The 18,828-nt window shown below is 43.4% G+C and overlaps 1 protein-coding gene across 1 annotated transcript; it reads left to right on the top strand.

Moving 5' to 3' along the window:
* Positions 1 to 622: 622 nt before the first annotated feature.
* Positions 623 to 17,564, top strand: LOC106556196 (uncharacterized). Its single transcript, XM_087703718.1, has 11 exons — positions 623 to 804; positions 3,106 to 3,261; positions 5,677 to 5,813; positions 10,114 to 10,259; positions 10,909 to 11,097; positions 12,142 to 12,231; positions 13,010 to 13,099; positions 13,250 to 13,372; positions 15,301 to 15,432; positions 15,868 to 15,984; positions 17,439 to 17,564. The coding sequence occupies exons 1-11, from the start codon at positions 644 to 646 to the stop codon at positions 17,550 to 17,552; spliced, it is 1,455 nt and encodes a 484-aa protein (XP_087559844.1). The 5' UTR covers positions 623 to 643; the 3' UTR covers positions 17,553 to 17,564.
* The last annotated feature ends 1,264 nt before the right edge of the window (positions 17,565 to 18,828 follow it).

Here is an 18,828-nt window from a genome sequence, read left to right as displayed (position 1 = left end):
TAAATAAAAGAGGAGCGACAGGGGAGTGGAGTTTGCAGGAGAGACAATTAGTTCACTTCATTGGTTCGTGATTCTCTGAGACTCCTTGCAAAGGTTTTGCAGATCTCGGCCTGGCAGCTCTCCAAGCCAGATAAGGTCTGTGACTGTAAATCCTCCCTCAAAAGACTTTGCTGGATGTGAAGGAGCAGAATTCACAGCAAATTAATAAAAGGGGTTTTTGTCGGGACAGCAAGGAGTTTGCTTCATGCTCTTGGGAAGTCTCAGTCAGAACGAACTACCCGTAATTTTATAAAAGTCTAATCTAGAGAAAGCCGAACTAACAATAGCAATAGCAATAGCAATAGCAGTAGACTTATATACCGCTTCATAGGCCTTTCAGGCCTCTCTAAGCGGTTTACAGAGAGTCAGCATATTGCCCCCAACAATCTGGGTCCTCATTTTACCCACCTCGGAAGGATGGAAGGCTGAGTCAACCCTGAGCCGGTGAGATTTGAACCGCTGACCTGCTGATCTAGCAGTAGCCTGCAGTGCTGCATTTAACCACTGCGCCACCTTGGCTCATCAACAATGCCTTTATTCTTTTTGAATATTTTCATTTTTATTATTTTTTCCAACAGCACCCAAAACCTCCTCACGGCATCTGATGCACCAATTTTGGGAAGAACATTCGCAGAATTCCTCCCTGGAGGAAATGATGCTGGACTCAGGAGCGCAGGAACTCACGCGGGAGGATACACCTGAGATACTCAGTCTGCTGCCTTTCCTGGAAGGACAGGAGGTGTTAGAATTGGGAGCCGGGATAGGGTGAGTGGTGCGGTGGCCTAGTGGTGGAGCTCTCCCCTCACAATCAAGGAAGCTGTGAGTTCAATCCTAGGTAGAGGCAGATATTTCTCTCTCTGCGTACCATGAGAATTTATCTGCTGAACAAAACTCCTCATCGGCAACAGGAAAGGCATCTAGCCAGAAAACACTTTGCTAGTTCCATTCAGTTGCCCAGACTCCACCCCCAAAGGATTATAGGGTTATTAAAAGAAGATGATAGGGTGAGTGATGACAAGATCAGGAAGAATACAGGTAGATCTCGACTTACTCATTTAGTGACCGCTTCAAGTTACAACGGCGCTGAAAAAAAGGGACAGGACTGTTTTTCACACTTACGGCTTTTGTAGCATCCCCATGGTCACGTGAACAAAATTCGGAGGCTGGGCAACTGACTCATATTTATGACGGTCGCAATGTTCCGGGGTCATTTGATACCCTTTTGCGACCTTCTGACAATGGGTGGGGGGAGGAGATTCCCTTAACAACCATGTGCCTAGGTTAAATACCTGCAGTGATTCACTTAACAACCGTGGCACAAAGCCCCGTAAAATGGGATAAAATTCACTTAGCAAATATTTCACTTAGCAACCAAGATGTTGGGCTCGAAATGTCGAGAACTACCTGGATAACTCCAGGCGGCAAACATACCTAATATTCCTACCCGATAGCCAGTAAGTCTTCCACTCTAAGTTTCAGATCTCGTGCAGGGAGGAAGGCAATCTGTGCATGCTCAGAGGCCACTTGAAGGCATTTGGCCTCGGCTCAAATCCAGCTGTTTTGTAATGTTGATCACATCTAGTTGGCAATTTTAGCAGGTTGGCCTGTCAAAGAGAGAGAGAGAGAGCAATTAATGAGGGGGGGGGGTGTTGACCTTTGATCAGCTCAAAGTATAAAACATGACAAAGTCGATTGCGTGGCGAAACATTACAAAATGCATTACGAAATTGTAACCCTACGGTTCCGACTCTACAAAATAAAATAACTATCTGAAAATAAAATCTATAAATGGATGGCTACTAATATGGCTGCATGAATTGTGCTTAACTATTCTGTGTTTCTCCAAAAATAAGACAGGGTCTTATTTTCTTTTGACCTTCGAAATAAGCACATGGAATTATTTTCGGGGAGGCCTTATTATTTTGGGGGCGCAGGAGGCAGCGAGCGTGGTCACCTCGTGGCTGCTGCTGTGTTGCAATATTTTCAGGGAGGGCTTATTTCAGCACATGCGCTCAAAAGCCCGATGGGGCTTATTATCCGGGGGAAGGTCTTATTTTTGGGGAAGTTTGCTTTTATAAATTAAGAACTGCATTTGTATAACCTGTAAATTTAGCCCATAAACAATTTTTAAAAATGGTGAATTGAACAGAAAATGCATAGCGTTAAATTCCATAAAACAAAGAATTGTAAGAAGGTCTAAATATTCTCTATATCTCTTAACCTATTTTTGTTTAAAAAAAGAATCTAACTTAATTCTACTCCCGGTTAAATTAACACAGTTAGACAGCTAACATAAGTTCATTTAGTGGCCATTCAAAGTTACAACAGCACTGAAAAAAAGTGACTTATGACTGTTTTCCACAAGACCATTGTTGTTGGGAGCTGGCAGCCGAATCTGACAGTGAGGAGGGTTGGGGAGGAACCTGGGCCAGTCCTGGAGTCTGGGGAAGGCTCGGATGAGGGCTCGGTGTCAGAGGCAAAGAGGGGGCCAGAGCCATATGCCAGTTATCAGCTGCCTTCAGAGTCAGGCATCAGCAAGGCGTGATGAGCCTGTTCCCAGTGCGCGCATGCGCAGAGCTGCCAGAAAGCAAGAACAATTAAGACAAAAGGGGCAACTCGGGAGTAAGGCTTGGAGATAATTGGCACCTCCCATAAGACGTAAAAGAGGAGCAAATGGGACCTGAGTCTTTGCAGGAAGCAATTTATTCATGCTGGTCGGTTCAAACTCTGAAGCTCCGTTTTGACTCTGTGCTCCATTTGGCCTTGCAAAACTAATTGGCAATGAGGTCTCTGGCAGCGTTTCACGGGAGATAAAGGCGGGTGCTTATCAGCCTTACCCTGAAAGACTTTGGCAGCCTACTGTAGGACTCTTAACAAACCGACTGTGAATCATTACTGGCTGTGAATGAACATAATTCACAGCTGTTGAAATTTTTAAAAAAGGGGGGGGCTAAGCACGTGATTTTTAGTGTCTCAGGAAGCCTAGGTCAGAACAAGGACTACCTGTATTGCTCTGTTGATAAAATTGGCTATAATTCCTTCCTTCTGTTTTCCCCCCCCCCCCAGCCGATTCACTGGATCGCTGGCGGAATTAGCCCACCGTGTGACTGCGGTTGATTTTATGGATAGCTTCTTGAAACGGAATCAGGAAAGCAATGGTCATCGGAGCAACATAACGTTTTTACAGGCGGACGCCACCACCTTGGAGTTCCCAAGCCAGAGGTGAACATAAATTGTACACTTCCTTGGTCACATCAAACGTAACGCTAGCTGGCTTCTTCCGTCTTCTTCCTCAGAGCTGGAGAAGCTTCCTGGGTGAGCAGGAAGCTTCTTCAAAGAAAAACCAGGAAGTCCAGTTATTCCCCTTGAAAGAAAAAGCACCTGTGGGACAACCAGAAGCTCTGTGGAAAAACTGGCTAGCTCTGTTGCTTTGCCCAGTGAAAGATTTCATAATTGACAATCTGATTATATATATATATATATATATATATATAGATAGATAGATAGATAGATAGATAGATAGATAGATAGATAGATAGATAGATGTAGAGATAGAGAGATAGATAGTTATACTTATAGTTACATAGTTAGTTTTATATATATGTATATACACACACATATATACATATATATACATATACATATACATATACATATAATCTATATCTATATCTATATCTATATCATCTATATCTATATCTATATCTATATCTATATCTATATCTATATCTATATCTATATCTATATCTATATCTATATCTATATCTATATCTATATCTATATCTATCTATCTATCATCTATCTCTATCTATCTATCTATCTATCTATCTATCTATCTATCTATCTATCTATCTATCTATATGTAGTTTTATACATACATACATACATATATATATTTACACATGTAAGGATAGATATAATATAGATGTATATGCCAAAGATTCCATGTGTATGTATGCATGTGTATATCTATATATCTATATATCTATATATCTATATCTATATCTATATCTATATCTAATCTATATCTATATCTATATCTATATCTATATCTATATCTATATCTATATCTATATCTATATCTATATCTATATCTATATCTATATCTATATCTATATCTATATCTATATCATCTATAATCTATATCTATATATCATCTAATCTATCTATCTATCTATCTATCTATCTATCTATCTATCTATCTATCTATCTATATCTATATATATATATATATATATATATGTAGTTTTATACATACATACATACATATATATATATTTACACATGTAAGGATAGATATAATATAGATGTATATGCCAAAGATTCCATGTGTATGTATGTATGTGTATATCTATATATCTATATATCTATATATCATCTATATCTATATCTATATCTATATCTATATCTATATCTATATCTATATCTATATCTATATCTATATCTATATCTATTATATCTATATCTATATCTATATCTATATCTATATCTATATCTATATCTATATCTATATCTATATCTATATCTATATCTATATCTATATCTATATCTATATCTATATCTATATCATCTATATCATCTATAATCTATATCTATATATCATCTAATCAATCTATCTATCTATCTATCTATCTATCTATCTATCTATCTATCTATCTATCTATCTATCTATCTACATACACATACACATACACATACACATACACATACACATACACATACACATACACATACACATACACATACACATACACATACACATACACATACACATACACATACACATACACATACACATACACATACACATACACATACACATACACACACACACACACACACACACACATACATATATATATATATATATATATATATATATATATATATATATACACATACATATATATGTATATATCTCAGATTGTCAATTATGAATATACATTATATTTATATATATATATATAAATATATATGCCTGAGATTACACACACACACACACACACGTATGTTTATATGTATATCAGTTTGTAAATTAAATATATAGCAGAGATTCCATGTAGCAATAAAGATACGGAAAATTGGTTTAAAGCAATGTGTTAGACAAAATGCAAGCAGCACCTAGAATGTTATGCATGAGAATTGAGAAGTGGGACTAGAACTCACCGCCTCCTAGTGATTGGCCCCAAATCTCCCAGCTGGCTTTCATACCTAAAGTGGGATTAGAACTCACCGTCTCCTGGTGATTGGCCCAAAGTCACCCATCCATCTTTCCTGCCTAAAGTGGGATTAGAACTGATTGTCTCCTGGTAATTGGCCCAAAATCACCAGTCCAGCTTTCATGCCTAAAATAGACTAGAACTCATTGTCTCCTAGTTTCTAGCCTGGTGCTTTAACCACTAGACCAAACTGACTCTCTATATATACCCCAACCTTTATTTACATCCAGAGTGCTGACACTTTCTGATTTCTGAAATCTATGGAATAGAAGTGATACAGGATTTCCTGCCTAAGCAAGGGGTTGGACTAGAAGACCTCCAAGGTCCCTTCCAGCTCCCTCATTCTATAAAATGCAAATTTGAAATTCCAGCAGGAACCTCCGTTCTCCTGATCGTTTATTTGTCCTCCCAATTTTAGCTTCGACCTCATCTTCTCCAACTGGCTCTTCATGTACCTGTCGGATGTCGAGCTGAACGCTTTAGTCCATCAGATGCTTCTGTGGTTACGACCGCACGGGCATATTTTCTTCCGTGAATCGTGTTTTTACCAGTCAGGTGAGTCCACCTGAGAAACCAGATCCCAAGCAAATTTGGGAAGCGAGGCACCGACGTGTCAGGGTTGCATCCAGATTAGTGTCCTCCGATTTGGGGCGTATGGACTTCAACTCCCAGAATTCTCAGCAGTGGTCCTGCTGCCTGTGGAATTCTGGGAGTTGAAGTCGACACATCTGGGCCCTGGGAAACCTGGATACAGATACGTTGGCTGTATTAAACACACTTAGATGTACTTAACTTGGTTTCTGAACCAGCCAAAATGTGGAACCATAAACTAACCAGAGTTAGTTTACTGAGATGATGATCATGATGGTAACAGGAATAATATAAAAATCACTCAAGTTCAGTCATTTTCTGACCAAGCTGCAGTTGAAGCTATAATTCCGGCAAAAAGTTTCTCTCTCACCGCAGGCTAACAAGTCCGTCCAGCAGGGAGATGAATAGTCATCTGCCACATCTATTCATCTCCGTCTGCTGCCTTTTATCCCCAGAGCTCGGGTGTGGCTTCCCTGGCATTGGTGGCTCTTCCATCCCAAGGACCGGCCCATAGATTTCCACTGCTCTCCTCTCCTCTGTCATATCTATTCATCTCCGCCCCCTGCCTTTTATCCCCAGAGCTCGGGTGGGGCTTCGCTAGCAGCGGTGGCTCTTCCGTCCCAAGGACCGGCCCATAGATTTCCACTGTTCTCCTCTCCTCTGCCAAGGTGGCGCAGTGGTTAAATGCAGCACTGCAGGCTACTGCTAGATCAGCAGTTCAGCGGTTCAAATCCCACCGGCTCAGGGTTGACTCAGCCTTCCATCCTTCCGAGGTGGGTAAAATGAGGACCCAGATTGTTGGGGGCAATATGCTGACTCTCTGTAAACCGCTTAGAGAGGGCTGAAAGCCCTATGAAGCGGTATATAAGTCTACTGCTATTGCTATTGCTATTGCTATTTTGCCCATCTGCATGTCAGGCACTGGACCTATCTGTTCCTCCTCAGCCACCTCCAGACCCAGGGGCTGTTGACTCTCCATCTGAGGGCTGATGGACAGCCCAGACTTGGCCGCTGTTTCTCTCTCTCTCTCTCTCTCTCTCTGCCAGTTCAATTCCCGCTTCCCCCTTTCCCATGTCTCCTCTGATTCATTTAGAGCCGAGGTGGCGCAGTGGTTAAATGCAGCACTGCAGGCTACTTCAGCTGACTGCAGTTCTGCAGTTCGGCTGTTCAAATCTCACCGGCTCAGGGTTGACTCAGCCTTCCATGCTTCCCAGGTGGGTAAAATGAGAACCTGGATTGTTGTTGGGGTCAATATGCTGACTCTGTAAACCGCTTAGAGAGGGCTGAAAGCTCTATGAAGCGGTATATAAGTCTAACTGCTATTGCTATTGCTATTCAGCTGCTGGAGGGGTCTGCGGCCGACAGGCCACAACAAGTCTTTAATTGATGTCAGTACCCCTGCTTGCGAATCTGGTTTTGGGGGTTGTCTTCCATTTCCAAAGCTCCAGCATCAGACAAGCCAGTATTAACCATGATTCAAAGCTTACACAAATGTAAGGGATAACTCTGGCCAAGGTTGTTAAAATGAGTGGATCCAGTTATTAGTTGACCTGGTGAATCTATCATGTCCTTTGGAATAATTTTTTATAACATTATCTTCAAAGTTCATAGCTTTATTTATGTGGTGGCACAGCTCAGCCACTAGAGGGCAGCATTTGGGCCCTTAAGAAAGGCAGAGGCCAACCTGAGCCAACTTTTCTGCCTTTGCTAGTAGGGATTATTTTGGTGGGGCTGTTTTTCCTGGTGTTTTTGCCTTTTGGGTGTGTGTAGTTTTTTCTTATTTATTTATTTAAAACGGAACTAGGGAGCAACAGCCTACATGCAAACATTTTCCCACGGGTGCAATGTTGGGACTCAACCGCCAGAGGGCAGAATTTCTCAGCCTTTTAAACAAGCTCCATCACTTCTGGTGCAATGACCAATAGCAGCCACCAGAGGGCAGTCTGTTTTTTTCTGCCTTTTCTCCTTTTAGATTAGAATGAAGCCCTTTTCCAAGAACACTGTAATGGCCTGTCTCAGCCACCAGAGGGCAGCGTATTTACCGTCCTTTGGAATGCCCAGATTTTTGAGTGGGAACTCTTGCAATAGCCAACCTCAACCACCAGACGGCGGACATTTGCAATATACATCCATAACCTTATTTGCAAAATATAATAAACATCATTTTGGCTGCATTCACACAAATAAGTACTGTGTTTACTTAATGTTAAATGGGACAGACATATAAACTAATGTGTGGCTTGATGTTGATAGCCTGGTTTTTCCTCTTTGCAAAAATAATAGCTGGATTTCCCCGGCGCGTTGAATCCCAAATAACCCATTCCAAAAATCCATTGATCCAAGAAGTAGCAAAATTCAAAATATTGGTCTCCGCAGCTCAGCATGTCTCTATTTAACGCTTTGCAGGTCTCTCAAATTTTGAGCCATTTTTTTTCCAAAGCAGAACTTGCATTTATATTTTTTGTGCAATGCTCGGGCTCGTTTTCCAGAGCAATTCAATCTGTCTCAAAGTTTCTAGCTCTCATGGTTTTAAAGCAAAAGTCTGATCCAAGGGGAACAATTAAAGGCCAGTTTTCCAGTCCCCCCACCCCCACATAGCTCAAGCACTGGCTATGAGATTAAAGTATGGAATAGAATAGAAGAATTCTGAATAGAATAGAATGGAATAGAATAGAATAAGAGAATGCTGAATAGAATAGAATAAAATATAATAGAATAAGAGAATTCAGAATAGAATAGAAATAGAAATAATAGAAGTAGAATAGGAATAGTATAGAATAGGAATAGAATAGGAATGGAATAGAATAGAATAGAAGAATTTTGAATAGAATAGAATAGAATAGGAGAATGCTGAATAGAATAGAATAAAATAGAATAGAATAAGAGAATTCAGAATAGAATAGAAATAGAAATAATAGAAATAGAATAGGAATAGTATAGAATAGGAATAGAATAGGAATGGAATAGAATAGAATAGAAGAATTCTGAATAGAATAGAATAGAATAGGAGAATGCTGAATAGAATAGAATAAAATAGAATAGAATAAGAGAATTCAGAATAGAATAGAAATAGAAATAATAGAAATAGAATAGGAATAGTATAGAATAGGAATAGAATAGGAATGGAATAGAATAGAATAGAAGAATTCTGAATAGAATAGAATAGAATAGAATAGGAGAATGCTAAATAGAATAGAATAAAATAGAATAGAATAAGAGAATTCAGAATAGAATAGAAATAGAAATAATAGAAATAGAATAGGAATAGTATAGAATAGGAATAGAATAGGAATCGAATAGAATAGAATAGAAGAATTCTGAATAGAATAGGAGAATGCTGAATAGAATAGAATAGAATAGAATAGAATAAGAGAATGCAGAATAGAATAGAAATAGAAATAATAGAATAGAATAGAATAGAATAGAATAGAATTCTTTATTGGCCAAGTTGATTGGACACACAAGGAATTTGTCTTTGGTGCATTATGCTCTCAGTGTCCATAAAAACAGTGTACATTCTTTAAGAATCATAAGGTACAACACTTAATGACAGTCATAAGGTACAAATAAGCAATCAAATCATACTAGGAAACAATCAATATAAATCGTAAGGATACAAGGAACAAAGCTACAGTCATACAGCCATAATTCGGAAGAGATGAGTGATAGGAACGGTGAGAAGATTAATAGTAATAATAATGCAGACTTAGTAAATAGTTTGACAGGGTTGAGGAAATTTGTTTTGCAGAGTGATGGCATTCTGGGGGAAAAACTGTCCTTGTGTCTAGTTGTTCTGGTGTGCAGTGTGCTCTATAGCGTCGTTTTGAGGGTAGGAGTTGAAACAATTGATGTCCAGGATGCGAGGGGTCTGTAAATATTTTCCCAGCCCTCTTTTTGACTCCTGCAGTGTGCAGGTCCTCAATGGAAGGCAGGTTGGTAGCCACGTTTTTTCCTGCAGTCCTGATTCTCCTCTGAAGTCTCCGTCTGTCTTGTTGGGTTGCAGAGCCAAACTAGACAATTATGGAGGTGCAGAGGACAGACTCAATAATTCTGTATCAGCAGCATCTTGGGCAGTTTGAGCTTCCTGAGTTGGCGCAAAGCCTGAGAATAAAACTGGACCGCAAGCAACGATGAGAATACGAGTTTATTATCTGCCTTCGATGTAATTTTTACAAGGTGGCACTTTGATTTCATGATTCCTCATGAGATAGGATGCCTAGTTTTTTTTCCCCTGCTGTCTTTCACTCCCCCCAATTTATTTTAGGAAACAGCCCAAGGCGTTTTAACCCTTCCTTTTACCGAAAGCCTGCGGAATACAATCAACTTCTCACGTCAGCCCAAGTGACAACTGGAAATGCCTCTTACGGGTTTGAGATTGTTCTATCCCGTTCAGTGCAGACCTACATCAAGGTAACAGCCCTCCCCTTCCTGCTCTCGATACCCTGAGATGGAAAGGGTGCCTCTGAGCACGAGCAGACTGTCTTCTCTTCCTCTGGTGCTGACACACAGACACAAAATTAAGAGATAGATAGATAGATAGATAGATAGATAGATAGATAGATAGATAGATAGATAGATAGACAGACAGACAGACAGACAGACAGACAGACAGATATAGATGATAGATAGATAGACAGATATAGATGATAGATAGATAGATGATAGATAGATAGAGGTAGATAGATCGATACATAGATAGATAGACAGACAGACAGACAGACAGATAGATAGATGATAGATACGTACATACATACATCTACCATCTCTCTGTCTCTGCCTGTCTATCTATCCATCTGTTCTATCCATCCATCCATCTACCATCTATTCAACTTGTAGACCACCCAACTCCCAGGGGCTGTGGGTGGCTCACCGCATACAAATTGCAAAACAACCTGCCTTATTTTTTAAAAAACTGACCACCAGTTTTGGCCAAGGTAATCTCAGTTTGCCAAGACACCGGGGACTAGAAACTTGAGCGTCAAGTACAAATCAAACGTGACCCTCGAATTCTCAGTCCTAACCTCAAGTTGGCTTCTTGGTCTGTTTGTTGAACCTCCAGAGGAAGCAAAACCAGAATCAGATTTGTTGGCTTCTCCAGAAAGTCCCCCGGGAACTCAAAAACACGCTTGGATACGACACCTTCCAGAAGTTTCTGGACAACGAGCAGTACGCCACTCGGAGCATCCAGCGCTACGAATGGGTCTTCGGACCCACCTTTGTCAGCACAGGGGGTTTGAGCAGCACCAAGGTGAGAAACCCAGAAATGTCCTTCTTCCCAATCACTTCCTGTCTTGTGTTGGCTAAAGCGATGGACACATTTTCTGAGTTTGCACAATACATGATGACTTTATGTACATCAATGTTTTTCAACCTGGGTTGAAAGCCACCCGTCTTAAAGCATGCCGGCTAGGGGATTCTGGGAGTTGAGGTTCACACACCCTAAAGCATGTCAGCTGGGGGATTCTGGGAGTTGAAGTCCACCCATCTTAAAGCATGCTGGTTATGGAATTCTGGGAGTTGAAGTCCATCCATCTTAAAGCAAGCTGGCTGGGGGATTCTGGGAGTTGAAGTCCACCCATCTTTAAGGATGCCGGTTAGGGAATTCTGGTAGTTGAAGCCCATCCATCTTAAAGCGTGCTGGCTGGAGGATTCTGGGAATTGAAGTCCACTTACCCTAAAGCATGTCAGCTGGGGGATTCTGGGAGTTGAACTCTTGAAGTCCACCCCTCTTAAAGCATGCTGGCTGGGGGGATTCTGGGAGTTGAAGTCCACCCATCTTAAAGCATGCTGGCTGGAGGATTCTGGGAGTTGAAGTTCACCCATCTTAAAGCCTGTCAACTGGGATTCTGGGAGTTGAAGTCCACCCATCTTAAAGCATGCTGGCTGGAGGATTCTGGGAGTTGAAGTTCACCCATCTTAAAGTGTGGTGGCTGGGGGATTCTGGGAGTTTACATCCAACCATCTTAAAGTGTGGTGGCTGGGGGATTCTAGAAGTTGAAGTCCACCCATCTTAAAGCATGCTGGCTGGAGGATTCTGGGAGTTGAAGTTCACCCATCTTAAAGCATGCTGGCTGGAGGATTCTGGGAGTTTACATCCAACCATCTTAAAGTGTGGTGGCTGGGGGATTCTGGGAGTTTACATCCAACCATCTTAAAGCGTGCTGATCAGGGAATTAAATATTGGGACACTGCTATCATGTCACCCCTAGTTCTTCTTTTCATTAAACTAGACAATCCTGTCCAATCCTCTCCTGTTCCGAAGTCTAAACTAGAACCCCCAATTTTCTCCTAGGATCTGGTCCGTCAACTGGATTTGAAATCAGGTCAACGTGTGCTGGACGTGGGCTGTGGCCTTGGGGGTAGCGATTTTTACATGGCCAAGGTACCTTGGTTTTCCTTGTATTATTATTATTCTTCTGATTCTAGTGGCCTCAGAGGTCAGGTCTCTGCACCGGGCTTCCCAAGAGCCTGAAGCCAATTCCTTGTTGTCCCAACAAAAAACCCCTTTTAGTAATTGACTGTGAATTCTGCTCCTTCACCTCCAGCAAAGTCTTTCAAGGGAGGATTTACGGTCACAGACCTTATCTGGCTTGGAGAGCTGCCAGGCCGACATCTGCAGAACTTGGCCAGGAGTCTCGGAGAGTCACCAACCAATGAAGCGAACTGATGGTCTCTCCTGCAAACTCCACTCCACTTTCGCTCCTCTTTTATTCTCTATGGGAGGGGCCATTCATGGTCCACCTGTGGTCTTACTCCCAAGTCGACCCCTGTTCTTTCGCTGTTCCCTTCATCTGGCAGCTTGGCGCATGCACACATTGGGAATAGGCTCCAGCTGTTCTTCTGCCCCACTGATGTCTGACTCCGAAGGCAGCTGATAACTGTCAGACGGCCCTGGCCCCCTCTCTGCGTCCGACACAGAGCCCTCCTCAGAGCCTTCCCCAGACTCCAGGACTGGCCCAGGTTCCTCCCCAACCCTCCTCATTCTCTGAATCAGCTGCCAGCTCCGCTGGCCACTGGCAGCCCACAACACGGGGAAGTTTGAAGTTCCAACTCAGAGGTTAAGTTGAGGTGGGCATTACCATACTACATGGTGCGTCTTTCAATCTTCCCAGGTCTCCCAAATATGTCATCTCTATATCTATATTTTATTTCCTTTGCAGGAATTTGGGGTGGAGGTTTTAGGCCTTGATCTTTCCTCCAATATGGTGGAGTTGGCTTTGGAACGGGCGCAGAAGGAAGCCAGCTCCCTGGTAAGAACTAGAAAAGAGAAAAAAAATGGAATTGAAGCAGGATAATTTTGGTGGGGTTAGAGTTAAGATTCTTCCACTTAATGGGGGGAAGAATCATTTTATCTTTGGCCCCATTTTTTATTCTCCCTCTCTCATCATTTCTAATTCCAGGTCCAATTTGAAATCAGTGATGTCACCCGAAGACTATTCCCGGAAGCTTCCTTCGATATTGTTTACAGCCGAGACACTATCCTGCACATCGAAGACAAAATTAGCCTTTTTCGGAAGTTCCTGGTGAGTTTTCTTCTTGGCTCTACAGATAAAGAAAAGCTGCGTAGAAACAAGAAAATCAGAGGCCCTGAGTTAAAGTTACTCAATTTGGGCAGATTTAAGATAGATGGACTTCAACTCCCAGAATTCCCCAGCCAGCCTGCTTTAAGATAGATGGACTTCAACTCCCAGAATTCCCCAGCCAGCCTGCTTTAAGATAGATGGACTTCCACTCCCAGAATTCTCCAGCTAGCATGCTTTAAGATAGATGGACTTCCACTCCCAGAATTCCCCAGCCAGCTTGCTTTAAGATAGATGGACTTCCACTCCCAGAATTCCCCAGCCAGCATGCTTTAAGATAGATGGACTTCCACTCCCAGAATTCCCCAGCTAGCATGCTTTAAGATAGATGGACTTCCACTCCCAGAATTCCCCAGCTAGCATGCTTTAAGATAGATGGACTTCCACTCCCAGAATTCCCCAGCTAGCATGCTTTAAGATAGATGGACTTCCACTCCCAGAATTCCCCAGCCAGCATGCTTTAAGATAGATGGACTTCCACTCCCAGAATTCCCCAGCCAGCTTGCTTTAAGATAGATGGACTTCCACTCCCAGAATTCCCCAGCCAGCTTGCTTTAAGATAGATGGACTTCAACTCCCAGAATTCCCCAGCCAGCCTGCTTTAAGATAGATGGACTTCCACTCCCAGAATTCCCCAGCTAGCATGCTTTAAGATAGATGGACTTCCACTCCCAGAATTCCCCAGCTAGCATGCTTTAAGATAGATGGACTTCCACTCCCAGAATTCCCCAGCCAGCATGCTTTAAGATAGATGGACTTCCACTCCCAGAATTCCCCAGCCAGCTTGCTTTAAGATAGATGGACTTCCACTCCCAGAATTTCCCAGCCAGCCTGCTTTAAGATAGATGGACTTCCACTCCCAGAATTCCCCAGCCAGCTTGCTTTAAGATAGATGGACTTCCACTCCCAGAATTTCCCAGCTAGCATGCTTTAATATAGATGGACTTCAACTCCCAGAATCCCCCAGTCAGCCTGCTTTAAGATAGATGGACTTCAACTCCAGAATTCCCCAGCCAGATGCTTTAAGATAGATGGACTTCAACTCCCAGAATTCCCCAGGCAGTTTGCTTTAAGATAGATGGACTTCAACTCCCAGAATTCCCCAGGCAGTTTGCTTTAAGATAGATGGACTTCCACTCCCAGAATTTCCCAGCCAGCCTGCTTTAAGATAGATGGACTTCCACTCCCAGAATTCCCCAGCCAGCTTGCTTTAAGATAGATGGACTTCCACTCCCAGAATTTCCCAGCTAGCATGCTTTAATATAGATGGACTTCAACTCCCAGAATCCCCCAGTCAGCCTGCTTTAAGATAGATGGACTTCAACTCCAGAATTCCCCAGCCAGATGCTTTAAGATAGATGGACTTCAACTCCCAGAATTCCCCAGGCAGTTTGCTTTAAGATAGATGGACTTCAACTCCCAGAATTCCCCAGGCAGTTTGCTTTAAGATAGATGGACTTCCACTCCCAGAATTTCCCAGCCAGCCTGCTTTAAGATAGATGGACTTCCACTCCCAGAATTCCCCAGCCAGCTTGCTTTAAGATAGATGGACTTCCACTCCCAGAATTTCCCAGCTAGCATGCTTTAATATAGATGGACTTCAACTCCCAGAATCCCCCAGTCAGCCTGCTTTAAGATAGATGGACTTCAACTCCCAGAATTCCCCAGCCAGATGCTTTAAGATAGATGGACTTCAACTCCCAGAATTCCCCAGGCAGTTTGCTTTAAGATAGATGGACTTCAACTCCTGAGCATGCTGGCTGGGGAATTCTGGGAGTGGAAGTCCAGCTGTCTTAAAGCTGCCAACGTTGAGAAACGCAGTCTTGAAGCCAACTGTCCATCTTACACCGCCATCTCTGACTTCTTCCTAGTCGTGGCTGAAACCTGGCGGGCAGCTTCTGATCTCGGATTACTGCTGTGGGCCTCGTCCGTGGTCCATCGCTTTCACCCAGTACGTCAAGCAGAGGAAGTATAACCTGCTTACCCCGGACGAATATGGCCAGGTAACGTTACGCCAGGCAGGAGAAATGTCTGGATTCAGGGCCCCATCACTGCAGATAGTCCTTGACTTACGACCATTCATTTCATGACCGTTCCAAAGTCATGAAAGTTCAAGATCTTCTCCCCCACACCCACAAGTCCATCCCATGGTCCAATCACCCACTGCCACACTGGCAGCTTCCACCCATCCAGTTCCGGTCAGGTGCAGAAGTGCAAAGACAAAGGATGACCTTGGCTTTCTAGAAAGAATGTTGTTATGGCTACATAGCATCTAACTCCATACAATCCCCACCTCCCGTTTTCCCACCATAGAAAAAGGTGTAGTAGAATAATAGAAAGTGTGGCAGGCCGAAGATCCAAAAGGAATATGGCTGCAGGCCTGACAGTGTGTGTGTGTGTGTGTGTTTGTGTGTGTTTTGTCATTTGCTATCCAATAGTTATTGCAAGAGGCCGGCTTTGTCCAAGTCCGAGCGTTGGACTCCACCAACCAGATGTTGTCTTCGTTGACTCAAGAGCTCCGAGAACTAGAGACGAGCAAGGAGAAATTTGTTCAGGTGGGGCTGGCAACTTAGCCCAGAGGTATAAGTGTGTAAATAAGAGATAGGACAGTGCTTTGCCTGAAATGGCCCAGGGTCTCCTGCTTGAGCAGTGGGTTAGATTAGAGGACCTCCGAGGCCCAGGCCATACCTGGGGCCGAACACCTTGACCAGTCTGGGGACTCTGATCAACCAAACAGATAGCAGAAAACCACCAAGTAGTAAAGTTTCCAAAGTTAAACAGAAGGGGGGGCGGGGGTCCCCTATGTCTTTGATAGTTTCTTCCTCCATTGGGCTGGACCAGAGCAGAGAAGATGTTCGCTTGTCAAATGCAAAATCTTGATTTTGTTTTTTTAATCTATTTATCCAACTATCTGTGTCTCTGTCTATCTATTCTATCTACACCCACCTCTCTCTCTGTGTGTGTGTCTCTCTCTGTCTCTGTCTCTCTTTCTCTCTCTCATTTCTAGTATTAATCATCCATCCATCCATCTATTCATTTCATCCCATCCCATCTCATCTCATCAATTTGTCTGTTTATCTCTCCCTCTCTATCATCCATCCATCCATCATATCTACCTGTCTGTCTTTCTCTATCTATCTCTATCTCTGTCTGTCTGTCTGTCTATCTATCTATCTATCTATCTATCTATCTATCTATCTATCTATCTATCTATCTATCTATCTATCTATCTATCATCTATCTATCTATCTATCTATCTATCTATCTATCTATCTATCTATCAATCATCTTTTATATATTCTTCCTTCCTTCCTTCCTTCCTTCCTTCCTCTATCTATCTACCTACCTCTATCTCTCTCTCTCTCTCTCTCTATCTATCTATCTATCTATCTATCTATCTATCTATTATCTATCTATATCTATCTATCTATCTTCTCTTATCTATCCTTCTATCTATCTATCTATCTATCTATCTATCTATCTATCTATCTATCTATCTATCATCTATCTATCTATCTATCTATCTATCCATCATCTATCTATCTATCTATCTATCTATCTATCTATCTATCTATCTATCATCTATCTATCTATCTGATCTATCTATCTCACCATTTATCTATCATCTATCTATCATCTGTCTCTATCTATTAATTTCCTGCCTTTATTATTTTTATGAATAACTCGAAACAGCTAACGTGTCAAATGCACCTTCTTCTCCGATTTTCCCTGCCACCATAGCCCTGTGGGCTGGCCTGAGAGACAAGGACTGACCTAAAGTTACGTAGCCGGCTTCTTGGCTAAGGCAGGACTAGAACTTGCCGTCTCCTGGTGATTGGCCCAAAGTCACCCAGCCGGCTTTTATGCCTACAGCTGGACTTAGAACTCCCCATCTCCCGGTTTCTAGCCTAGTGCCTTAACCCCTAAACTAAACTGGCTCTCCATATCCTTGCTCAGGACCGTTCGTAATATTCCTCTCATTTCCTCCCCCCACTCCTTTCATCCTCAGGAGTTCTCCGAGGAAGAATTTGAATCCATGGCATCTAGTTGGCGAGCGAAATTGCAACGCTGCGCAGCCGGAGACCAGCGCTGGGGAGTCTTCTTTGCTCGAAAGCCACAGTAGATCAGGGCAGGACACACACACACACACACACACACACACACACACACACACACTGGTGGTGGTGGGATTCGCTAGCAGTTCAGTGGGTGTGGCTAGGTTGGAGGCATGTGACTCAGTGGGTGTGGCCAACTTGACATCACTCACCCTCATGCCCACTCAGTCACATGGTCCTCTCCTAGCCACACCCACACTGGGCCCGGCGGGCGGGGGGGCATGTGACTCAGTGGGCGTGGCCAACTTGACGTCACTCACCCCCACGCCCATTCAGTCATATGGTTCTCACCTAGCCACACCCACACTGGGCCTGGCAGGTAGGAGCATGTGACTGAGTGGACGTGGCCAACTTGACTACCCCTGCCCTCCTGTCGCTAGTCGCCCCCGTTTCCCCGCTTCCTTCCCCACCACCGCCTCTTTGGTTGCTTACCTGGTCCAGTCCGGAAGGCAAGCTGAGCAGAGTTTTTGGCGGCTTCCAGCAATCCGCCAATGCTAGGAAGCAGCTGGCCGGCAAAGAAAGCTCCCAGCACCACCTCTTTGCATACCGGCTCTCAGGAAGCCCGGCGGCTGGCCGGCGACCACTGAAAAGTCCTCTGGTCGGCGAAAAAGCAGAGTTTTTAAAGAAGAGTCTGCTTGGACTTGCAAGGCAATGGGATGTGTACGCACAAAGAATATGGCTGCGGCGGCCACTTTTTCGCTGACTGGAGGATTTTTTGGCGGCCAGCAGCCAGCCACTGGCCTCTCTGAGAGCCGGTATGCAAAGAGGGAGCACAAACGAGTAACGAGTGGATGGACAGGTTGAGCAACTGGAGACAGGGGGATCGGTTCAGGGGCATGGCCAGCCAGTCATTGCTACCGGTTCGCCGAAGTAGGCAAAATTTCTGCCACTGGCTCGACTGAACCAGTGCGAATCGGCTAAATGCCACCTCTGACACACACACACACACACACTGGTTATTTCCAAAACCTTGCTGAACTTCCAGCTTTTTGTAGCCACATCCAGATGGGAATGGGCCTGTGTCCCTCTGGCTTTGCTCGGGAACACGGGGCGTTGGAAAAGACATCGGCTCCACCTAACGACAACGCTGCTGGCCGTTGGGAGCAGATGGTTGCAGGCTGAGTCATTCCAGGGTGGTTGGCGAGCGGGAGCCGACGTTCTGCCTCTCTCGCTCCTTCTCCACCCATCTGTTTCTGCTTCCCTCCCGTTGCCTCCTTCCAACAATCCATTGAGCACAAGGAACATCCCACCTCAGTCGGGGTCTCCTCAGACGAAGGATTCTGT

The sequence above is a fragment of the Thamnophis sirtalis genome, unplaced genomic scaffold (genome assembly GCF_051295495.1).
Source record: "Thamnophis sirtalis isolate CommonGarterSnake01/CBP01778 unplaced genomic scaffold, rThaSir2_p1.2 scaffold_2, whole genome shotgun sequence".
Classification (NCBI taxonomy): Eukaryota; Metazoa; Chordata; class Lepidosauria; order Squamata; family Natricidae; genus Thamnophis; species Thamnophis sirtalis.
The sequence above is the reverse complement of the archived record's forward strand: the minus strand, read 5'-3'. Positions and strand labels throughout refer to the sequence as shown.